This window comes from Parasteatoda tepidariorum, chromosome 11 (assembly GCF_982258835.1).
Source record: "Parasteatoda tepidariorum strain Cologne lab strain chromosome 11, Ptep-v5.0, whole genome shotgun sequence".
In the NCBI taxonomy this organism is placed as follows: Eukaryota; Metazoa; Arthropoda; class Arachnida; order Araneae; family Theridiidae; genus Parasteatoda; species Parasteatoda tepidariorum.
Window position 1 is genome coordinate 3,758,834 of NC_141765.1, and position 25,294 is coordinate 3,784,127.

The 25,294-nt window shown below is 31.1% G+C and overlaps 1 protein-coding gene across 2 annotated transcripts in view; it reads right to left on the reverse strand.

The window, feature by feature from the left end:
- Positions 1 to 13,287: 13,287 nt before the first annotated feature.
- The window catches only part of LOC107446622 (transient receptor potential-gamma protein-like), a 341,741-nt gene continuing 329,734 nt past the window's right edge, over positions 13,288 to 25,294 (reverse strand). For both annotated transcript variants that reach the window (XM_016061317.4, XM_071187238.2), the window contains 2 exons: positions 18,905 to 19,103; positions 13,288 to 14,530 (listed from right to left, as the gene is read on the reverse strand). In XM_016061317.4, coding sequence (XP_015916803.1) covers positions 13,383 to 14,530; positions 18,905 to 19,103 — 1,347 coding nt within the window. In that variant the 3' untranslated portion in view covers positions 13,288 to 13,382. The remainder of the gene's footprint in view (positions 14,531 to 18,904; positions 19,104 to 25,294) is intronic.

A 25,294-nucleotide genomic window follows, 5' to 3' on the forward strand; every position in this document is an offset into this window, starting at 1 on the left:
ATGAAAGTCCAATGTGAATCAAACTGCAAGCAAAACTTGGACTGGTTAGAAAACATCACACAAGCCCACTGCGACTATGACTGCATTGGATGCTCTCAACTCCAGACTAATCGTTGGCAACAGTTAGTTGCCGTGATCAAGAAACATCTGACAAGCATATAAACCAATATTTCCAAAGCATCAGTACACTGTTTGACTTGAAAGTGTGGTACCTACTAAGTGTGGTACCCTGATGGGGGCTACACAGGCAGGGCCGTCTTAATAGCAAGCAGGACCCCCGGGCACAGAAATGTTTTAGGCCCCTATTACATTTCATACTGTTTAAAATAGAACTAAAAAACTTCACATGCATAAAATTAAGCATTTTTAAGATATGCAATAATTTTAACAAAGATAAAACACATTTTTATAGCCCCAAAAACTCAATGCACATAAAATAAAGCATTTTTAAACTAGGTATAATTTTTCTTAAATAAATGAGATGCTAACAAATTGCAATCCTCAAATAGTAAGTAATTTTAAAAACGAAGAAGCTAATTAAAATAAGTAAATTAAAAAGCATAGGGATATAAAAAAAAGTTTTGTATTTTATTTTGTAACCGTCGCTGAACAGCCAACCCAATTTTTGGGTTTACGTCTACCAATGTTCAATTCCGCAGCCTTGTAATTTTGAACCAATCCAGAAGACAAGGAAACTCCTGGATCAGTACCCCCAGAGGTATGACTTGTTATAGGAACATGGAGGACTTTGTGACTCGACAGACTTAACGTGCATCAGTCACCATTTACTACACGGGGAGTTTTCGCCGGCAGAGATCGAACCCACGTACATGGGCTCAGTGCCCTACAAATCAGGCTATCCCGGCCAAGGGTTAAACAGTTGTTTCATTTTTATTATAACCGTCATTGAACAGCCGACCCAATTTTTGGGTTTACGACTTCTAATGTTCAATTCTGTAGCCTTTTACTTTTGAACTCAATATAGAAAACAAAGGAGCTCTTGTATCAAGTATCGGGAGAAATTTTGCATTCGTGGAGTACTTTTTCAGTGGAACTAACCCGTATTTACATTACATGGAGATGAAGACCACGAGAGCCTCCCACGGTTAGTCTGACGGCAAAGGGACTCTAACCCATGATCCGTCTGCCACTGAGGATATTTCACGTCAGAACTGTGGTCTGTGCAATCCGGATGCAGATTCGTATCGACCAGCCATCATTGAATTCGAACCCGGTTCACCTCATTGGAAGGCGAACACTCTATCACCTGAGCCATCGCGGCTAGGGTATAGCAATTAAAAAAATTCAAAACGTATGAATTGTTTCGTCAAACTATTAAAAAGTCAGTTATTATAATATCAATATTTAAACATCTTTCAATGCACATCAGACATAACCAGTTTAAAAGTTGCTGTCGTATGATTCGAAACACTTTCAATTATTACTTTAATTAACTATGAATACTAAACAGAGTTGGTTGTCAACCAGATTGAGTTGTTGTTGTAGTTCATTTACGCCACACTGGAGCTGCACAACGGGCTATTGGCGACGGTCTGGGAAACATCCCTGAGGATGATCCGAAGACATGCCATCACAATTTTGATCCTCTGATGAGGGGATGGCATCCCCGCTTCGGTAGCCCAATGACCTACGCAAAGTCGAGCACTTTACGGTAGAACAGTTTAACGAGGACCCATACCGCACATCTTCGGTCCCTACGCAGACTGATCCAAGTGGTTACCCACCCTCACACTGACCGTAGCCAGTGATGCTTGACTTCGGTGATCTCAAGCATATTAAGAGACGTTATCGCTTAGGGAGTTGAGCACCTAAAAACTTCATTTTAACGAAGAAAAATAGATTTCGGCTGACTTTTTATTTCTCCTAGTGATAAACTATTCAAACTATTGGTGTTTGCATGGTAATCAATCACTGTTCTTAGAAAAAAAATGCGCACTTTTTACACTAGTATATATCCCAAAAAGCATGCAACCTTACGGCTACCTTCTGTCAGAATTTTCTTCTTATTGTCGAACGAAAGTGTTTGTACTAAAAAGCTTTTTTTTAATAGGGCAAAAATATTGCAGTTTTTAAACCTTTCATCCTAAAAGGATTACAAATTATTTTTTAAGACTTTTTTTTAAAATAAGGCCACTTAGGTCCATAATGACGCTTCAGCTGACGTCACACACTAACGATAGGATCAAACTGCATTGCTCATTAAAATTTCATGACAAGGTGGATTTTAGCTGAGCATGCAAGACTTTGTGCAAAGAAACCTTATAATGACCTAGGTTTAAGAGTATTTTCACTTTGAGACTAGCTTTATTAAAGGATTTTTTTCAAGCTTGAAAACTCTAAGTCAACCTCGATTTAAGGTTTTTATATAGAAGGTTGTTATCCAAGGTTTTGGATGAGGGTAATGTGCGTAGAATAGAGCAGATGGCCACTGATCTCGTTTTAAGGTTAGAAGATTTACACGTAAGCCGCATAACCAACCTTTTTAGGTTTACATTAAAAGGTTTCTGCTGAGTGAAAATTAACCATATTTTGCTATTTGGGATTTATTTCAAAAATTATATAATGCAAAGTTGTTTATTCTTAGTTTTTTTTTAATACAATGTATAAAAAGTAAGATTCTCAAGGGCCCCCTGAGTGCCTGGGGCCCCTGGGCACTGCCCGGGTGTGCCCATGCGTAAAGACGGTACTGTACACAGGGGCCCCATCAGGGGGGAAGGTGGGCGCACGATGCGCCCACTTAAAGCTTGGGGGGATTTTTACACTAAATAAAACGAATAGTTTGGGGGGGGGGGATTTAGACGAGAGAATTTTTTTAAAAGTACATAAATAAAAGAAGCAACGCATCACTATTTCGAACAAGCTAACTTGGGAGTGGGAAGTTAGCAAATTTTTTTTTTGGAGGGGGGGGAGGGGTGGATGAATGCACCCAAGAGCTTGGGGGGGATGGGGGCAGCTGTGGCTACAGATAGCTGACGAAACAGGTTAGGCGTCATGTTCCATCTGTTTCTATTGTCAGTTGTTGCCAAATACCTTCATTCTGCATTGTAACTCGGGGCGACTTGTGCTGTAACATCTACTGACATTTTCATCACCTTAAAATTGTTGTTAAAACCTAGTCCAAGTTCTTCGGATACGTCTATCTGAGTACATCCACATTTCAGGTGACTGATAATTCCAACGCATGCAAAAAATCACCCTTATGCGTCCTGCGAAATAGCTATTCACTGATTCTACTGAGTAACTTACAGATTGCTTGTGAAGAATTTTATTTCTTTGCCACCATTCCTTATATACTTCTCTTTTACACTCTCTTCATTGTGACCTTTTATAAAACACCATTTGATAGCTCTTTATTTCTTGATGTGTGTCATAATTCTACACATGCAGTTCAATTTCTATGTGATTCTGAATTATCCATAATTTATGGACATGAGTGTAAAATCCTGGCTTTTAAAGACTTAAGTGCATTTTATTGCAAAATAACTTTGTATGTTCAATTTTAACCATGCTTATTTTTTTTTCTTTTCAAATAAATAATAAATCCAATCCCTCATTATTTTTTATAAAACTTCACGCCCAACAAAATAATCTTCATACTATCCTGATTTTAAAATTTCTTTTATTGCCTAATATTTTTCATGAATTTTCTGAGCTCTTATTATTTTAAACACTTAAGAATCTTCAGCAAAATTATGAATAAAATTTCTGCTTGGCACATTGACATGCCTCATTTAATATTGTTATTGCAGAAATTTGTAAATACCGATATTTTACCATATATTGATATATAATCGAGCTCTAATAGCTGCATGATTAATGTTACTTTATTTATAAATTACAGAGGCCTTTTTTTTCAAGGCCAGCTTGGTTTGAATATGAAAATTACAGTTACATTTTTTAAAAAAAATGTCTTTTTTGCAGTATTTATATTTGCTACCTCTCTCCGTTGTCACAGCTGAAATTTAGCCGACGTTTGTCTAAGTTGGATCTAAATCTTGTGATACCAATTTTCCAAAACCCTTGTCTTCAAAGGTAGCTATCTTTGTTATTTAGTTTCTAATGTAATATAATATTTTACCTATTTTCTATTATAAAGTTTAATTGATTATTTCATGAAAATATATTCTGATGTATAATGATCACGTGGTTTAAAATTCTGTTGACACTTTCCTGGAAAAGTAGGTAATTTTATTTTTGAATTTGAGTGATGTGTAAGAACCCTTCATTTGTTTTCTTGATGGAAATTTTTAGTGAATTGATGGCAGTTGCGGTATAAAAATATGCCAGTGCTTCTAACTTTGCTATTTATATCATTTGAAAAATTTCTAGATAGTATATAACTGTTTTAATGATTATTATATTTTTTGCTGGGTTCTAATGTTGGATGGAAAAAATTAAGTGCCTAATTAGCCATTGCTGATAAAAAGAAAGAGATCAGAATCAAAATTTCAGAAATAACTAAGAAACTGATAAAGTGATTGCTTATTGTAAAGCTTTTTTGCTAAAATATTGTTAAATAAAATCGTTGAACTTGTATTATGCATATTACAATAAATTTATTTTTTGTTTCTTAGTTATTTTCACTAAATATTATGTGTACTCTCCTGTTCCGAAAGCTGCTGTTTCATAAAGCAAACTTGGGATATGTAACTATGATTAAAAAGGGCACAAAGTATCGACTGTTATCCTTTAAAAAAATAGTACCTTTCAAACTACAAAGAATTTAGTTAGATATCTATATTAAACCTGGTTAATAATGTATTTATTCATATTTTTCAAGGAATGAAGATTGAATGTTTTACATTTAGGATAATTATAGGTAAACAATATATTGTATTATATTCTTAACGTACATTCTTTATTTAAAAAATTGAGGTACTTTTAATTATAAATAGTATTTTCACTACATTTTAATTAAAGCTCTATTTATCGGAACATAATAATGGAAAAAAATAATATTTCGACTATTGTATTGGTTTTCTTCCAAAAACACTAAAAATTTTAGATGGTTTATATATTATAGGGAAGTAACCTATTCTGGAAATTGATTTTTTTGACAACTGAAAATCTATAATTAAGTACTCAAAAAGCTGTTTCTATAATATCACTTTAATTTGATAGCTAGTTATTTTATAATTAACATTTAAAAATTGCATTTGCCTAAAAGGGAGGTGGCTAGGAGTGATGTCAATTCTGTCTAAGCACATAAGCAAATAGCCTCTGTGCAGTGCATGGTTCGTAGTTGCCCTGATTTTCACAGTTTGCCTAATTTAAAATATTCTGTTCTTATTTATAACTGAATTTATTTCCTTTTCTTTTCTTCTGGAAATTTACACAATGATGTGTGGTAATAATCTTATTAAATGTGTTACCCAGAGTTTTTTTTTTTTATTGCAGCTGCTTTTACTTGTCTCTCAAACAGCACATAGTAATTAGTAAATAACAAGTAAATTTAGTAAATAGAAAAATTAACTGTTCCAAATCCAATTTCAGTAGATTTAAGGGTTTGTTGCGACCCTCGTTTCATCCAAATGACTACGCTGCGTCTCAGTAAACGAGATAATGTGCTAGTGCAAAAACATGATTTTAGAAAAAAAAGTTTATTATAAATTTAAACTCTTACTAAAAATACTTTTGTTTGTACTACAATTATTTACAAAGTTATAGCAGTTTTTGTGCAAGGTGGGTGGATGATTGACCGCTAAGCACAGGTGGCGTTAGAGGTTTTCCGGGTTACTACTTCCCATTGATTTTTACACCTTAGTCTGAAAATGCGCACCATCCAATAAATTCTATTTATAGTGTCTGCAATATAACGTGCTCTTTCAATTTAAATTTTAACGAAGCAAATAACAAATAAATTAGGAAGACACCGCAAGCACGATCCAAAAAAATAACAGACAGTAATATTTGAAACAAATGTAGCCAAATAAGAGTTAACATGGCAAACCTTGCACTTTATTTATGTTGTAATATAAATTTTCTTCAATTTATTTTTAGCTCACGATGTGTTAAAATTTATAAATGAGAGAAAATGAAGAGTAAAACTACGGGCAAATTAAAGTACAAATTAGAATCAAAAACTTCCAAGAATATTAAGCCCGTTCACACATCGCCTCAAAAGAAGCGAAGGGATACACTTCGAAATTTCTTCTGGCTTCTTATTGTTTACATTCAGTCAACCATCCATAGACTAATGATTTGATTTAAATGCGTTTATCTCAAAATTTCCCATTACACCAGATTAAATACAATATCTCATGCTGTTTTTAAAATAATTGTCTACAATTTTTCATGAGTGCTTATGATTATAGGTTTTGAAATTCAGACTAAGAGAAAAAATTAGAATTTTACTTTTTATTCATACAAGTAAAAAATTTTTTTTTTAAATTTGCTTTTTTAACTACTTTGATCCCTAAATCAGTAGTATATACATTTGCCTTTAAGGTAATAGTTCAAAACATAGTTGATTGCCCTCTAAATAAAATCCTCAAAGCATTTTTGGCTTTAGGGGATAAACATTTTTTCAATTATTTTAGCGTATACGCAGCAAAATGCCTTATTTTTACCTATAAATGGCCATTTAAACAATAATAATAATTTTGCTATTTTTATAAGTTTTTACTCATTATAAAACAACTAAACGAGTTTTTTTAATTTTATATTAATATTTTTAAAAAAAGTTGTCGTAACTAATCTCTATCATCATATGAAAAACGAGTTTTACAGAATGATATGTTATTAATTAACAGTTGTTATGAGTTCGTTACTGTTAGGTTTCTTTTTGTTTATCTCTTATTTTTGTCGCATTTAATGAAAATAATGGAAAATTTCTTTTTAAAAATCCACAGTTTTATGAAATGAAAAGCGCTTATGATCTAGTTTTTAAATACATTTGAAAATTCATGAATGACTACCATATTTGGGCGAATAAAAACATGAATAACTTGAGAATTATCATTGATTCTAGTGATTTTCGTCAAGGTGAACACTCTCATCAAAGTTAATATTTTTTAAAAAGAGTTAAATTAAAATGTAAGTCGATTTTTAAGTTAAATAGATATATTTCTCATCAAATAGTATACATAAAATGTAAACTTTACCTCAAGTTTAATGTATTTAAATGGCCACTTTTTATTTCTTTTTTTTATCACTTTTTTACTTTTTTAGCTTTGACAAACTGCCTAGGATGTCAAATGAGTTAAGTTATATTTTTATAACTTTCTTTCGTGCACATACTATTTACAAACTAAAACTACACTTACGTTAATAAATTAAGGATAATTTAAAATCAAACGGAAATTGAACTTCAAAGTAAAAATTTCATCTGTAGAATTATCTTATACATCTCCAAGAATGATATGCAAATTACAAGAAGCAGCCAGATATCTCTGACAGTACGTCAAAATGAAGATTGTAAAAGAGGAATATATAAGGAATGGTGGCAACTAAGTAAACTTTCTCACAAGGGTTCTGCCAGCTATAGTCGAATAGTTTTGACACAGAGGACGCATGTGGATGATTTTTTACATGTTAGAATCATCGGCAGACTGGAATATAGGCGTAATTTATCTTCAAGTATTCGAGAAACTTGAAATTGCCCAAAGTGTCACCTCTAGGCTTTGGCAACGATTCCAAGATGATGGAAATTTTCTGGTGCAAGTCGCCCTAAGTTACAACGCCGCATAAAGACCGATATTTGGTAGTAACTGTCAAAAGAAGCAAGCTGCATTCGAACTGTTTTGCCAGCTATCTGCAGCCACGGACATCATAGTTTCAAGGTGAACTCTGTAGTGTACAGACATTTTGAAAATATTGATATCTATATTTTCGCGGGCCTGTCAGATTTGTTCCTCTCACTATCGCTAGAGATTAGCCTGAAGTAGAGAACATTCAATGTGGGCATCGTCACAGTGGGTTTGTGTGATGTTTTCAAACGAGTTCATGTATAGCTTGCAGTCTGATCGAGCCACGTAAGACTTTTATATGGAGAGCCCCAGGTTCACGTTACAACCAACATAACATCATAAAACGACCACCGTTACGGTGGTGCAGAGTTGCTAGTTTAGGGAGGAATTATACTGGGTTTCAGAACCGATTTGCATGTTCATATCGGAACCATGGTACTCTAAATTTATTTGACGTTTGTTTAGGGGGCCATGGGAGCAGAATATGTGTTTATGGATGATAACCCCCATCTTCATCGAGCATACATCGTAAACAAATGTTTTCTATTTGAGGATAACATCCGTAGGGAATGACCAGCATTCTCATTTGACTTGAATCCGATAGAGCATGTGTGGAATATGCTTGGTCTACGAGTTGCAGCTCGTCAATCCTCTCCTACAGGTGTACTGGAACTTTGGAAAGCATTGCTTGCTGAGGGGAGTACTCTTCCCCAAGATAAGCTCTATAATTTGATAGTGTACTACCCATCATATCAACCATATAATACGTAGTTTCTGTAAAAGAAATATTTTTTATAATTGCTCAAAATTGTTATTTTTATGAAAGGTTTCATACATGCAGTATCTTTTTTTTTAAATCCTTTGTTTAATATATGGGCTTTATGAATAAGTTACATTTGTTTTGTTTCTGAATCTTTATTTGCTGGAGCTGGTATTATCCTTAATTTATGGACATGAGTGTATTTTTTAAATAAAACACAATTCATTTTATATAGGATTCCCTTTATTTAGTAATTTTTTACATATTTATATACGCATTTGAATATATACTTTAAAATTCTTTAAAGTTTTACTTCTTCAAAATACTTTTTTTTTCTATATTTGTTACATTGTCAATGTTTCATAATTTAACAATTCTTTCTAAATCTTTATTTATATCTACGCGTTTGAAAATCTTTCATTATTTTATTCAAAAGTATGAATTAAAAATTGCTTTAAATATTTAGTTTTTAATAATTAGACAAAAAAAATATGAAAAGTGTCTTTGTTAAATCATTTTTATTCGATTCTTAAAATGTCAAGACAAATGTAATCTACAGAAAACATTGCCTAAAATGCTTTAGTATGAAAATTCTTCCGTTGCACTAAATTGCACAATTTTGATGTCTTCTATTAATATATACAGATTATTAACGTTATTTTCATAAAAGATACAACTAAACTACAGTTCTATAGCTTCTTATCAGTTGCTTTTATGATACAATTCGTGTGAAAGGTAAAAATTTCTGCTCACATTTAAAGCTTTCGTATAAAACTGAAATGTTATTGCAATTATTTTCAGCTCGTCATTAGGGGCTTTACTGAACAAAAATAAATAAATAAAAACAATGAGGTAATAAATAAGTGTATCCATGAAAAAGGCAAACATTTCTATAAATTAATGTTTTATGCTCTATATTATGATAATTGTCAATCATTTTATGAAATGATTTTGTAATACATATTTGCAATGTGGACGTCCTGTTTTCTTTATGGATTGGAAACTGGTCGATAGAAATCCTTTCCTTTTTTAGAGACAAATTATTTAGGGTCTGTATTCATAACTTGATACAAAAATAATTCAAAGATAAAAAATTATGAATAAATTAAGATTTTTCAACCTACATAGTTTAGTTGCTTCTCTGAGCATATTAAGTCCTGGTGGCAGAAACACTGCAGCACGACAGCGGGTGCTGCAGGATTAAAAAAGTTCCTGTCAATTATTTTTTACCTCAGATATTTTTTAGAAAATCAGGATGCAAAGAATTCATAAATGTCTAAAAACTTGTAAAATCTTAAACTTATAAAGTTATTTGTAGACGCATAAGCAAAAGAAGATTTATGTTTATAAAAATTTCAAATGTTCTTAAACTGAAGTTTATAAAAATCCTATACAATCTGTAATCAAACGGCTATTTGGTCATATGTTATATAGAAATTCATTTTAATCTTTTAAAGTTTTATTGAATAAGGTTTTACAAGTTTTTAAGAGCATAATCTTTTTTTGAACAGTTTTTAACTATTTAAAGCAAATTTTGCTAAATACGCGTTAGATGAATGTTTACAATAACAGTCTCGGTGCTGCATTCATATTTATGAATATTGTTCTGTTGTCAATTGCCACCAGGATATAAAGAATAGAGATGTTGTTACACTGTGTCCTTTAAATACGACCTCATCTTAATTAATAGTTTCTATTGCACCCAAATTTCAATCAAACTTAATTACTTTATTAAATGGTTCTTACAAATATTTTAAAATTTACATAGCTCCCTAATATGCGACACCCTATTTTAGACTTAATGAATTCAACCAAGAAACAACCAAAACACGCGAAACAGAAGCCTACTATTGACTGTAGTGTGGGCATGAGGGTTGCTTGAAAAAATTGCCCAGTTTTTTATCTCGTCATTTAAGTGTATTATTTTGAGACAAAAGTGAGGGAAGTACGTTTAATATATATTTTTTTGTCTTAAAATTGTCTATAAATCACCATGGTCAAATATCAAAACATTTTGAGCTAACTTATTTAACATATTTTGGTACTATCACGTATTAAGACACTTTATTACATTTTGCCGGCTTGTTAATATTTTTATTTTTCGAAATAGCACTATGGCACTTTTCATTTTTGAAAATTTGGCTGCTCTTTAATAATTTAATAAATATAATAATAAGGAATATCATAATAATGAATATCATAATAATTGTTGCATTTTAAACTTAATTTTAAGAAAGAGTGTCTCATTTTAAGGCAAATTAAAATTTTTCATGGGAACATGTCTCTATTTCGTACAACAGTCGAGTAAATTTTTGCAAAGCTTTCTTCGACTCTACAGCCCTGTTATAATCTAAAAACTTCACTTTTCTTAGTATTCTAACAATATAAATTTAGGGGGTAAAAAACCACCTCGTCTATGAGCTATGGGTGTATAAACTATGAGTAAAAATGTTGAGAGGTGGGGCAGCAAAGTTACTTTAATTTTTCATCAAAGTTACTTTAAAATCAAGATTAAAGTAACTTTAATCCAAGTTACTTTAATCTTGATCATTATAACTTAGGTTAGAAGAGTGCTTCAGTGAGACAAAAACAATATTAAAAAAAGATATCACTATTAATGAATTGTTCTAATGATGGGATTCTCATATATTAAAAATCATTCTTTTTGGTTTTTATCTCAAGAATGCTTGTTAATTTGTGGTTCTTAGTAAGCTACAAAATCAAACACAAAAAATTACTTTCTTTGAATGGAGTAGCACCTCTGCTAAAATATGGTTCAAATAAAGCGGTCGAAAGCATGAATTCCTTAATGTTAATTTTACTTGCGTATTTCACCATATCTCGGGAATCTCTTACGCAAATCACAAACTTTTTGCTCAAAATCAAAAAATTTTTTTACTTAAAGATAATTTTTAATAATTATTTATTTTTATGTGTTATTTCATTCAATAATTGTCCAAAACATTTAAAAATGTAAAGCATCGATATTTTTTTTTGTATAATTTTAAATGATGTAATTTTTAGTGTAAAAATGCAAATCGAAACCAGCGGTATAGTTTGAGTTAGAAAATGTCCTACTTTTACATTTTTAATTTCTTGATCATTATAACAAAATCAGTTATGACTCTTTTTTTTATTGGTTTTCAGTGTATTTTTGTATAACAGAAAATCCTTCTGTATTTCTTGTATCATTCATTTCAGAAAATTTTGTATCTTAGAATGGCCTGTAGCAATGCATGTATTATATTCTTTTAAAAAATTTTTTCCAAATTTTAAATGTCTTAAAATTTTACGAAAGACCCTTTTTAGTAATTTTCCGTTTTTCAGTGTTATTTTTTAACCATTTTTCTTTACATTTTGCATTTTATTAGTGAAAATATCTTTTGAAAAACAAATCTTAATAGTATATTTGGAATAACTTAGAGTACTTTATAATTTAAATATTTTCTATCATTATTAAATAAAGTAATAAAAAGTAATAAATATAATTATTCTTAGTGAACGATTTAATGCTTTTTTTTTAAATCTAAAATAAATATTTTTACTACAAGAAGTACGAAAAACATTTCAGCTTAAACATTCATTTCTAAATTTTTAATATTACGTAATTTTTAAAAGTATTAAACTATATCTTCCCCGTTCATAGTAAAATCTTGTCTCTTAATATTTCAAAACATAAATTTTTGTTTTCAATCACTTTTCATAATTATTCTTCAGAATAAGTGAGAATAGGACATGAAAACATTGAGTTGTGCTTGAAAAAAAAAAAAAAAAAAAACACGCTATTATTTAATTATATTTTTTTCAGAGAAAATTGGTAAGAATTATTTTCATATAAACTTGAATGCTGGTCAAGACTTGTCTAGTTTCATTTCTTTATCTTAATGAATTTCAAGTAATGTAAATGATTTTTTTATCGCTTTTTTAATTTTAGGGCAAAATACAGGGTGTCCGAATAGTCGGGGAACTATCAAATATTCCAAGAACTACACATCGAATCAAAAATCTGAAAATAGTTGAGTGAAATATTTTCAAAAACTGCATTGAATGTTAACAAGCTATACTCCCAAACTCCCCCGATGAAAGTATGGCGGAGACTGGAGAAAAAACATCAATGCATTTGGTTCACAGATGACGCTGCAATCGCAAGCATGAAATGAGGTACAATTTGTTTGAAATGGAGATATCATAAAAAATGAATGTCAGATAGAAAAAACAAAAATAGATGTGTTTGATGTTTTAATATATAGTATCTAATGAAGCCAAATTCAATACTCTACCCCAAACATAAAATTGAATGGATGGGGCCTAGTTTAGTTTTATGTGAAATGTATTTTAAAAACGTTTACTATAGTGACGATAACAGATAGAATCTCGTTATACAGTAAATTGAAAAGCAATAATGAGCCAAATTTAAACTAAATGTTGGTCTTTTTTGCTATGCGTTTCATTTACTATAGCATTTTATAATTCATAAAAGAAATGCATGGCTTAATTATTAATATTTCAAATAATTTTATTCACTTTTTATAACGTTTTTTCTCAATAATATTTATTCAAATTCAATTAAAATTATTTAATTTGTTTCAAATGTATAATCAATCCATAATTCTGGTTAAGCTCAGAAAAAAAATTATGTATGTCATAAAATTTTTTAAAAGCTCGTGGTAAAGATATCAACAGTAATATCTCTAGTATTTCTGTTTCTCATACATCTTTTTTAGCAATATGAATGTTTTGTAGATTCAATAATATATTTGCTTTTAAGTTCACTAAAACTGCTTTTGTGTTAGTAAAACAAACTAATCTATCGACCAGTTTCTAGAAGAAAGTTTACTAAATTCAAGGAATTAATGTGCCAAAGGGATTTTTAAAAAAATAATTGATTTGGCACTGCTATAAGAGAGTTCAAGTCATATCCACCCAGTTCTCATCTCTTTGTTTACAGGTTCAATACCATAAACTGTGGATATTAAACCTAAAGTTCCGTTACTAGGTTTATGAGGACTTACAGGTTGACTAGAAACTATGGGATCGTTAGTAATAGTTGGTGTAGCATCATCAGGCGTTGTGGAACTATGAGAGACATCTTTAACTGCAGGGTCTCTTCTGGAAGATGCCTCTTTGTTTGAAGCTCCTTTCACTACTATTTCCTCTTCGATGTGGACTGTAGGCACTGGAAAACGTTCCTGCAATCTTAATTTAGGTGTTTCAGGGGAAGACGGCGAATTTAACGTTGAACTTCCATTTGGTGGTGCCTCCTCTACACTGTCGATGTTTCCCGAAAGGGTACTAATTGTTTGGGCGCTGTTTTGAACCGAAACACTTACTGATGGAATTGAAGCATATGGAGTTTTACCATGTGATCGCATGACCAATTGGTGATGCTTTGGATTAACACTTGGCGCTGGTGCACTTACTGTTCTGCGTGCTTTTGGTTTCTTTCCAACATCACCATGATGCAATCTGGTTTGAGGAGGAGGTTCTAAATGATGTGGAAGTCCTCTTTCGGGAGTTGTATCGTGAAAGGCCATTCTGAAACGGGAAGGGAATGAGAGCATACCAAGTTTGCTCGTTAATTTGGACCATTTTAATGCAGGTGTATCTGTATTTGTAGCCCGATCACATTTCATTAATTCATCATCACTGATCACAATTGCGACTCCTTCGGTGCTTCCTTCTTGTCCAGTCGCAGAACCAGCGAGGCTATTTGATGACTCACTAGAGGTAGTATCGTTGTGCGTAGCTTCTGCCTCAGATGTTACCTCAGAACTAATTGATTCCATGCTCCTACTTCTTAGACTGTCTTGATTTTTACCTTTAGAGCTTCTTGAATTCCGTTCGCTATATGGCCACTTACCCCCTCCTCCTTGTTGACGCTTGGCTTGTTTTTTGCCGTTTGCTAAATTTGCTAACTTCAGCCATCTAGTTCTTGGTGATTTTGTTGCTGCTTCTAAGTCTGATTTCTGACTGGATTTGTTTGGTGGTTGTTTTACGACGCCAATATCAAAACCTTTCATCAGTCGACGTTCTTTTTGACGACCTTTCTTTCCTCCTGTTCCTGAAATAATACGAAAGAATATTACCCGCTTCACTTGGTCTCTTAGGATAATTTAACTTTTTTTAAAAGTTTACAATGCATTATTCCAAGTTATATTGATAACAACAAAAATTAATTGCCCAGTTATTGTTTTTTTTATATTTAAGTAAGCAATATTTTAAGGGATCATAATTTTCGATTATGAGAATTTTCTGTATTTTTATTTTTTTCTCTGCTCCCTTTAAATAGCTTTTAATAGGTTTGTTTGATTTCTCTTTTCAAATAAACGTTGCTGTTTTTGAGTTATTGGTAGCTCGTTGCATTTGATATATTATGTCTAATTAAATTCTGTAATCCCAGCATAGCATTTTTTTAAACAACATATGAGTTTCTAATTTATTAAATAACAGTCAACGAGAAAAAATCCTTACTTTCGATTTAACGCTCAGGTTACTACGTATTTTTCCGCACATACCACGGCTTTCCTTCATATTATTTAACATAAATATTTAGAAATCAAATTTAAAATTGCGTATTTTTAAATCCTGAATTTACATTCAAATTTTGATTCTGTTATATGAAATTACGTAAGTAATATAAAGTGGTATGCTTCATAGCTCAAAACTACTTCGATCAATTGTTCTTTGCTTACTGTGAATTTAAGAAATTTTTGCAGTATATACAGCGTTTTTATGAAATTTAGACGAGTAAATAAAAAATTATTAGTGCTTAAATCATGTAAGTATTTGTCTCCTATGTTTGATTTTAGTAAGTAAGTGATGCTTTTATTTAAAATATTAACAACAGACCATAAGAAAAGGAGGGAGCTGTAAATTATTAAGTTAAGTCAAAGTAGGTGGATAGTCGAAGTCCATGTCAAAGTTAGATATGTAGAACTGCTCCAAGCTACTCCAATAATAATTTTTTATTGGAATTATATTATGTTTTATAATAATCCTAAATGAGAAGGATCATGTTTCCAGTGATCCTTCTCATTTAGGATTACTTTCACAAAACGATTGAAATAGTTAAAATAGAAAATGGCTTCAATTTCATGACAAATTAATATAAACTGAAATTTAAAAAAATAAATTTTACCAAAGCATTTCTCTTGCTAAAATTTATATTAAATTAAAAATAATAATATTTCTATATATACATAAATATTACTTAATAAATAACAATAAAGTTCTTTTTAATAATGTTTCTCATTCGTTGGTCATGAATATAGTTTGAAGCTATTTTAAACACGACGGACCACGTAGTCCTAAAAGCATGACTTTCATCTTTTGTTCAGTAAAATAATACAATTATTTTTTAATTAAACAAACAGTAGGAAAACTTAAAATAACATGTTTAATATGCTTTATTATATTTATTCTTAATTATTTTTTAATTCTGTGGTAGATATTGTGAAATTAAAGGCTTGTAAGACTCTTGCATAGCGATACGATAGACCAGTTAACTTTTCAGGTTTCTTGTTTAAGATTATATAAGATATTTTTTAAAGTGGTCGCAAAATTTATGCGTTAACATCTGATTTAAAATAATTTTGATCATCGCGACTTTTTTAAAATTCAAAGGCGCATTTAAAAGTCCTCTTAAGAATATTATAACGATGTCATGAAGAAGTTGGGAAAAAACGCATGCTTACTTGATTCTTATTTCACTACTATTATGAATATTATGGAGAGATAGTACTTGGGGTTTGGCAGCAATGTACAGTACACAAAAGAAATTTTGATTTAATAATCGGATCTTAACGTTTTAGGACTCAATCTTGATGATTCAAGGGGGTGGCTTCAAATATGCTAATTAATTAATGCAAACGATAATTTGAGTTGTGAAATCAGACACAAAAACGAACATGTCCTTTTTTTGGACGGCTTTGGATTTCTGACAGCTAAAATATGGGGGTTAGTCGCAATCTGGGAAATATAGTCACAATAGTTTGGTAAGGAGAGAGTCTAAAGTTTGGAAGTTAATTTTACTTTTTGCGTATTTCATCATAGCTCGAGGGGAATTTTTAAGCGAATCTAAGTTATAAAATTTGCTTATCACAGGATAATTATTTTAAAAATATAACTCTTGATAAATATTTGTTATTCTTTATTATTTCATTTATCAATCGGCGAAAAAAGTTTGAATTGTATGGTATGAAATTATTTTACCTTATTTCAAAGAATGCAATTTTAAATGGCAGATTACAAAATTTGAGCGAAATCGGTCGAATAGTCTCTGAGAAATCGAATTTCGTAATACGACTTTTTTCAAAATTATCTCTGGAGAAACGAATTTTATAATTGTGTTCAAAAATTTTTCAATTTGCTTAAAAAGTTGCCAATATATGGTGAAATAGGCAAAATGTAAAATTAGCATTGATTAGTTGCATTAATGATAGCTCTCCTGACCAAACTATTGAGACCATATTTCCCAGATTGAGGCAATCCTTTATATATTGGGAGAAAGAAATCCGAATTCGTTGAAAAAAGGTGTGATAATCAATCAATGATAATCATCAAGAGAAAATAGGTTTTTGAGTCTTATTTCATCGTTAAAGTATCATCTGCGTTAATTAACTATCATATTTGAGGTTACCCCCTTCAAACCATTAGTCCTAGAACGTGGAGATCCGATCATTAGATCAAAAGTTATTGATGGTGGTTCATTTTCTTTTTTGCGCACTGTACAGAGATCATAACATCTTCTCTGTAGCTATTGCAACAACATAGAAATTCCAGAAAGCCTAAAATTTATTTTAACTAAAATCCTTTATACGTTATAAAATAAAAATTTCCCCCTTAATACTTAACCTTTTGAATTACGAGTACTTCAATATGCTGTTTGAACTAATGTAAACATCAAATCATTTAAACTACATTGTACAATTTTGTTATTTAATTTCTAAAATTCATAAAATAATGTGGCTACTAATTATTAAAGTTTAAAATTTTTTTTAAAATTTTAGAGTTGTGACTTGTTTATTAGGAGATGACTTCGGAGTGCGAAAGTTTAATTAACTATACTGAAAAAATACTGCTTTTGAACCCAGAATTTTTATCTACTTAAATTTAAATCATATACATTAAGAATATAGATGATAATTGCGCCATTAAGACATTACATTCACTTTATGACTTTAATATATTATGAAAGACTTATATTGTACACTAATTTTGATTAATATTGTACTAAACTAAATATTGTATACTAAAAAAATTTTAAAAAAAATGAAAAAGGATGTGAAATTTTGAAACATATTGGAATGAAAATAATGTATGATATTTAAAATAAGTAATTGGAAATTTTTAATCAGATCATGATAAGTTAAAAATAATAAACAGTAAGATAGTACATAATTAAATTTAAAATACCTTTAAAGAAAACTTCAAACTAGAGTCTTAAAAGTAGTTGTATAGACTTAAAAAGTAGTTGTTAAAAATATTTTATGTGGTAAAGGTATAAGCAATAATGTATTTTAAGCTTTAGAATGTTAAGGAATTCAGTTAATTTGTGCAATTATTGGATTGTCAACAATAAAAAAGGAATGCAACAAAATCTACGTTTTTCGACTTAATATGCAGTCATATTATTCATTTAATTGTGCATTAAATCTCAAATTACTTTTCCTTTACATAAATATACGCATTAAATACAAAAGGTATCTCTAGATTATTTTATTAGGAAAAAGGATCAGGATCATAGAAATTGATATTATACTCTATAATTACTTAACACAATCAGAACATTATCATCATATTGGCAGCTACTATTTTGTTATCATTTACTGTTGTTGCACTCTGTTAAATTTTAAAGTACCCGTTCACTGCTATTACCATAACCTTACGGATCACTTAATTTTATGACTTTTTTTGGATGAACATTTAAAATATTTGTAAAAGTGGTAAAAAAGTGCATCAAAAATCCAGAGGGTGCTTAGATTATATTTGAATCGTTGTCATTCTGAAGGATTAATTGAAAGATAGAAAGATGAAGGAAATATTTCAATAAAAACTTCAATAAGCGTTATACAAAGTTTGAATAAGTTAGTATGTTTCGAGTGCTCAAACACGGAGCTCCTTTTCAGGACAAACATCACGTGAATGATTAAAATATATCAAATTAGTAATAAGAAAAGGCTCAGTTGCTAACAAAAAATATGAAGGAAAATAATGTGCTAAACAGAAAATAAATCATGATAGCTGAAAGCCAATTCCACATACAATCAATCAAACCTATAATAGTTACAGTGATAAGCTCATAAGATGGTAATAAAAAGTTTAAAGCGCGGAAAATTATTGAGAAATTTAAATTTCAGTAAGTGAGAAATTTTTTACAAAAGCGTCAGTTCAAAAATTTAAGGAATATATTTGAAGAGCGCTTCGATGTTTTTACCTTTTGCTAAGCCTCCTTGCATTTGATCATTAGCACTTGAAGTGTTGAATCCACTGTTTTTCATGATTTCTATAAGTTCGAAACGGAAGGCTGAAATATCTTGCTTAATTTCGTTTACATCATCTTCGGTCACTCCTTGATTATCTGCATTTCTTTGCTCCTTGGTAACGTACCGGCGAACCAAATTTCTCATAATTTTCTGTAAGTGATAAGTTAGCTTAAATTTAGTGTATAATAAATATCAGATATATTGCTATGTGCTTTCTCACCTACACTTCAAAAGGATTTTTATGAATCCTTCAAAAAGACGCTATTTTACGTAAATACTGCCGCCTTAATTTTATTATCATTGGTGAATTTATGTGAATATATGGGATGATACGGGGAAAAATCAATGCTGCGTTCAGCTAATGTTAATAATGTAGGCATTAAAATTAATGTGACAAAATTAAAATTTAATTAAAAAAGCCGTTATTAAATTATAAATAATTTTTGTGAATGTATAAGCAACATTTAGATATTGCTTTTACATAAAAACAATTCTGAAATAGTACTTTAGTAAGTAGGGATGAAAGCTTTAAACCATGTAAAAAATTCGGAAACTTTTAAAATTCCCTTTCAGAAAACGCGATTTATTACCGGTTCTTTTTTCCAGGTTTTGTGACATAAAAATTACATAGAGTCAATTTGATTAAAGACAAGTAGAATGGTTCTTGGAACATGGGGAACTACAAACTTACACTACTGATTTATCCATGTATTAGTTTCAGACACCACTATAAGGTGCCTTAAACTAAACAAACGGGTTTGTAGAAGTTTATAAGAAAGTGAAGGTTAAGGATTTAAAAAAAAAATTCTCAGCAAATTCACATAATAATTCCTCCCAGTTACGCAATTTTCCACTTATAATTCCTGTTTTAGTTTTAATATTCTTCGACAAATGGTGTTGCATTCTTCGACAGTAGTGAATCTGTAAATCAAAGAGAAGAAATTAAAATGTAAAATCACATCACAAGTTTTTGAAAACCTTCAACAAATGAAAATAGCATTACGATATTTGAAGAAACCTTGAGAATCAGCCACAATCAAGTGGAATAATTGGTGGTCAAAATTTGCATATAACGCTATGCAATGGAGAAAAAAAATAATTGCAGGGACTTGTAACGCGATAATTTAAACCAGTAATCTTCAGAGATAAAATTTATAACCATTTACATAAATTTACTGCCAGAATTGAAATTTTACCCTCAATAGTGTTCATATTTTAAAAACCTTCGGTTGAAATTAGGATGCCCAGTGTTTATTAAGTACGATTTAGATCATAAGTTAAGGATAACTTAAAAAGAATGCGATCTTGTCCTAAGGTTTCTTATTCCACTTTATAGACTGTAATGTTTAAATCAAGTTCATAAATTCGCCCGATTTTAAATTCAGAAAGTCTCTTTCAGGTCAAGATATGAGCAGGAGCGGTATGAGTTATATTGCATTTTGGACAAGAAAGTGTAAAGACGTTAAGTCCTGACACATGAGCATGAAAGTGTTCACTGCGGTGCCTAGTGAGAGCCCTTTGTGTGCATCTGCTGTTTGCCTCAATTTGAACAGCTCCAGGTCATGCTAATCGATAACGGGGGCTATATTCTACAAGGATATACAGTATATTTTTAGTTGATCAATAAAATTGCTCCCCGGATGTCCCCGACAGGGGGCGATACGGGGTTAAGCGTTGCTGATATTCTACTAGGAATTGATCTCCAGTTTGACCCGCGAGGCAGTTTCCGAGAAAATAGTACATCCATCACTAATAGAATCTTAAAGACTGCCCTCCATACCAATCTCATTACCGCAAACATTCACGTGTGATGGTACCCATTGAAAATAAATCTCATTATTGTCGTTCAAGCATCTCAAACGCTGGACAATATTCACAGTCTATTTGTCATGATATTTCCACCATTTAGAAAAACTGAATTGAACTTCGACTATTTCTCAGAATCCAGATATCTGTATTGATTCCCTATTTAACACAGTATTTCAAGGCCTTCTCAATAGCTATGAGTTCCGCCCGAGAAACGGAGCAGGTAGTGATAAAGGCCATTCCATTACGCACAGTTAAAGCAGTGCAGGCAGAGGCAAAGTCTAACTTCAACCAGATGGAGCCCCACAAATCTTTTTGAAGCTGCACACTTTACCCTTCATCAAATGCTGTTGTAAATACAGTGATAATACAGTTTTTAACTGTGATTTCACAATGGAATTCACAGGGATTTCACAACTGAAAATCGCTTTTAGTCACATGGATCTTAACAAATCACTAGGACTAGGAATCCTTGGTCAAATGTTGGCCAATAGGAGACATTTGGAAAAGTTTTCTCTTTCGTTGTTGTTTTGAATATAAAGTTTCGTTTAGATTGAGTAAAGAAGAAAGCAAATTTTTAAAAAAGGGATGCTTTAAAAATAAATTAATTATGCATTCTGAGTTAAGGCTTCGGTCAACTTGATCAAATTTGCTATTTCAGGGGCAAGTGCTATAAAAAAATTGATATAAGTAATTGGTATGATAAATGTAGACTTTTGTGGGCATAAATAATTATTTGCAAATTAGGAGAAAATTAAAAGTTAATTTAGGTCTGAGAGTTTGATTCTAGCGTCAATCAGATCCTATTCTCTCTTACATGACCGAAAAGAAAATTCAGTTTTACTGGTTACAAGGATTTAATACACAGATTTAATATCTAAACTTATACTGTTAATCACTTTCTTTTTACCCATGTGATAAATTGATATGAGGGTCAAAAAAGTTCTGTTTAGTTTATTTGGATGTGTTGGAAAATTGGGTTAGATGGGATAAAGTAAAATTTGAACCAAAATTTTAGTCAAAGAAAGTCTTAAGAAATATGGTCTTCATAAATATGAAATCATCTGCTTTTTGCTTATATTTTTAAAAGTTTCAAGTGGTTTATTAAAAACCACACAGTTTAAGGGATAAAACTATTACAATTTAAGTGAATATTATCCTCAATATAATGAACAGTTTATTTTTATCCCTGCTTCTGAAGGGGTGAAGGAGTACCATGAGTTTAAAAAAAATCTATATTGGTGCATCTGTTTTTGAGAAATCATGTTAAATGATTTCAAAAATTGAGTTTTGAGAAAACTCTACTTATTGTTAATCTACTTTTTGTGTTGTCTTTAAGAAATACCCTTGACAAGTCTTACTATTTGATAAAAAAAAACTATGTAACCCTTACCAAAAACTTACGAACTAAATAAAATTTTAGGAGATAAAAGAAAAACATTTTCTGAAAGAGAAATAATTATAAGTAAACGAAATTCTAAATACGAATGAATACAGACGTGTATAAAACCGTAAAATAATGAAAAAATACACTTGTCATACAATAAATACATTGTAATGTTCATAGACTGCTTTTTATTATATGAATCACAATAGTGAGAAAAAGAATAATAAGTTATGGATTCAAAAACATATTGAAATAAAATCGTAATTGAGGAGCTGAACTAATGAAAGGTGACATACAAGACAGAATTGCGATTTATTTGGAATATTTTTATTATTTCACAACATGCATTTATTTTTCTTAATTTCAAAGATCTTAGTAGATGACGGATTCAAGTGAAGGGGAAAATGATAGAAGCTCATCTGGTAATAAATAGTAGACGAGTAATATAAGAAAATCTGCTTGTTTTTTTAGCAGCAAATTAAAACTCCAAGAAAGCGCAAATGCCAGTACGCAAGCAGCATCAACGACTGTTATTGCTTTATGGATTTCGCCAATTGAAAACTTGCAAGCAAGAAATTACGGTAAGTCATAATCTTTAATTTTTACTCTCAACGTATAAACTCTAAAGCTGATTTACACAAATTTACTAAAATGTCACTTAGACCGTTCGTCCACTTAGCTCTTCAGTTATCAAAAAGATTTAAAATACGATGGCAATTTGTAACTAAACTCCGTTGTGGTGTGAAGCAATTAATAATGAGCCACAGATGTTACATCAATACACTTGTGATATTACATGTTGCCAGCTATTCTAGTGATAGTATCGCATACCTTATATACGTTGTAACGTAATGCCAAATGCTTGAGTACGAGATGCAAATGTACGAGAAAAAAATTAGAATTTCCTTGAACAATAAAACTGTAAGTGGAAAACATTTACCATGAATTGTGTGTAGTATACTGCCGTTTTACGACAAAAAATATCTTTTAAATTGAGGTTTTAGTAAATTTGACATTTTTGTATGATTAACTACTTAATCGAGAAAAAAAACATTTTCTTCAAAAATCAATTTTTTTTTCAGCTCTCTGAAATTTTGAGTTCATAGTATTAGCAATATAACGAAAAAAGTTATCAAGAAGCTTTTCTCAAAATCTATTTATTATGAAGTATTTACATTGTTTATTTTCGTTCAATTATACGACTGTATACAGTTCAAGCAATATAAATGAAAATGTAGTGGGTCATATATGTTGAAGAGAGAAGGCGAATAAAAGATCTTTCGAACCAATTCAAATGGGAAGTGTTTAATCATTCCTTCTACTGCATGAACTTCACTCTATCTGATTACCATTTGTTGAATGCCATGAAAAAGTGATTTGATGCTCAGCACGTTGTCTGATAATGAGAAACTTCAAACCAGTGTGAGAAGTTGGTTGAGATTGCAGGTGGCGGATTTGTTGAATGCCATGAAAAAGTGATTTAATGCCCAGCACTTCGTCTGACAATGAGAAACTTCAAACCGCTGTGAGAAGTTGGTAGAAATTGCAGGTGGCTGATTTGTTCAATGCCATGAAAAAGTGACTTGATGCTCAGAATTTTGGCTGACAATCAGAAACTTCAAACTGCTATGAGAAGTTGGTTGAAATCGCAGGTGGCTGAGTTTTATGCAGAAGGGACTGCTAAGTTTATAAAACTTTATGACAAGTATTTAAATGCCCACGGGGATTTTTTTTTAAATATGGAGGAAAGCTTCATCTCTCAGATGTAAATAAAAGTTTTGTGGAATCTGTGCAGGTTTTTTCAATTTGGAGTAAAACGTAGGTTAGTTTCCAAATTACCCTTGTATAAAGTTCGAAGATTCATTGGATTTTTATGTATTTCAATAGTGAGGCTATTAAATAAGTAAATAATGGAATGAATAATCCATAGGTTCTCAACCTTTTTAACGTTGCCGCCCCCTTAAGGAGCGAAAAATATTTCAACGCCCCCCTTTATAAAAATCCTGTTATTTTGAGCATGGGGACGGAGGGATTTGTGCTGAATTATAAGAGGCAAATTTTTTAAGCAATTTTTTTACGCTTTCAATTTGTTTGGTTTTTTAAAAAAGAATAAATTAACTCGATAATTTTCTCACGGCAGGTAATCGCCGTCTATTTGTTATGATCAAAATAAATACGTTTGATGAAAAAAAAATACAACTAAGAAACCTATGCTTAAAAAGAATAATTTATTCTAAATTAGATAATTAAAATAACGCCCAAAATAATTTTGTTACACTAAAAAGTAGTATCAACGAAATATTCAAGTAACTATATTAGTAGGATGATTGTACTTAATGGTTCGGAACCAATTCCTTAACGCTCAGTTCAATACTTTTAGTGAGATGAAGATGCAAATACCCACGTTTGCACAATTTCGAGTCGATTTCTTCTTTTTGTGACAAGATCGGTAACAGCACTGAATCCACATTCGACAAGTTAGCAGGCAGGGAAGGCAATTTAAAAAAAATAGTGCGTGGAGTCCCTCCGCGCGGAAGAAGTTGAACTTCGTAACCTGCGACGTTAATTGTAGAAGAATCAGCAGTCGTAGAAGGATCACTAGTTCTATTCAACGACTCTTTTTTCTGCTCCTCTCGCTTCCGTGCTCTGTAATAACGGTAATATTGCGCATTTTTCCCTCCTGGACCTCTTGAACCAGTGGAAGTGCTTCTGATTGCCTCATCGTCTCGCCATGGAAAATGTATTTGTATTAATAATGTATGTGAATGCGTCATAATGTAATTTCAAAAGAGGAAACCTAACAATCAATTGATATTCACAAGAGACGTACCTTGACATAACCTTAAATCCGTCGCATTGTCCGTGGGATTGTTTTCACTCATTTTTTACAATTGTTATCCACTAAATTTGAAAATAAAAAATACTATCCTATTAAATTGTATGTGTATCAAATCAAACTAAAAAAATATTTATAGAAAAACAATATTTTTATGACTTTTATTATTTTTATGCTAGTGAGAACCGAAACAATATGGAAATGAATGAGGGAAAACTGGATCCTACCACGTGATTTCCCGGCCAATAAAAATGTAGCGTTAAACGTTTAACGCAACCTTGTTGGAAGTCGCATAAGAAGTATAACTTCAAA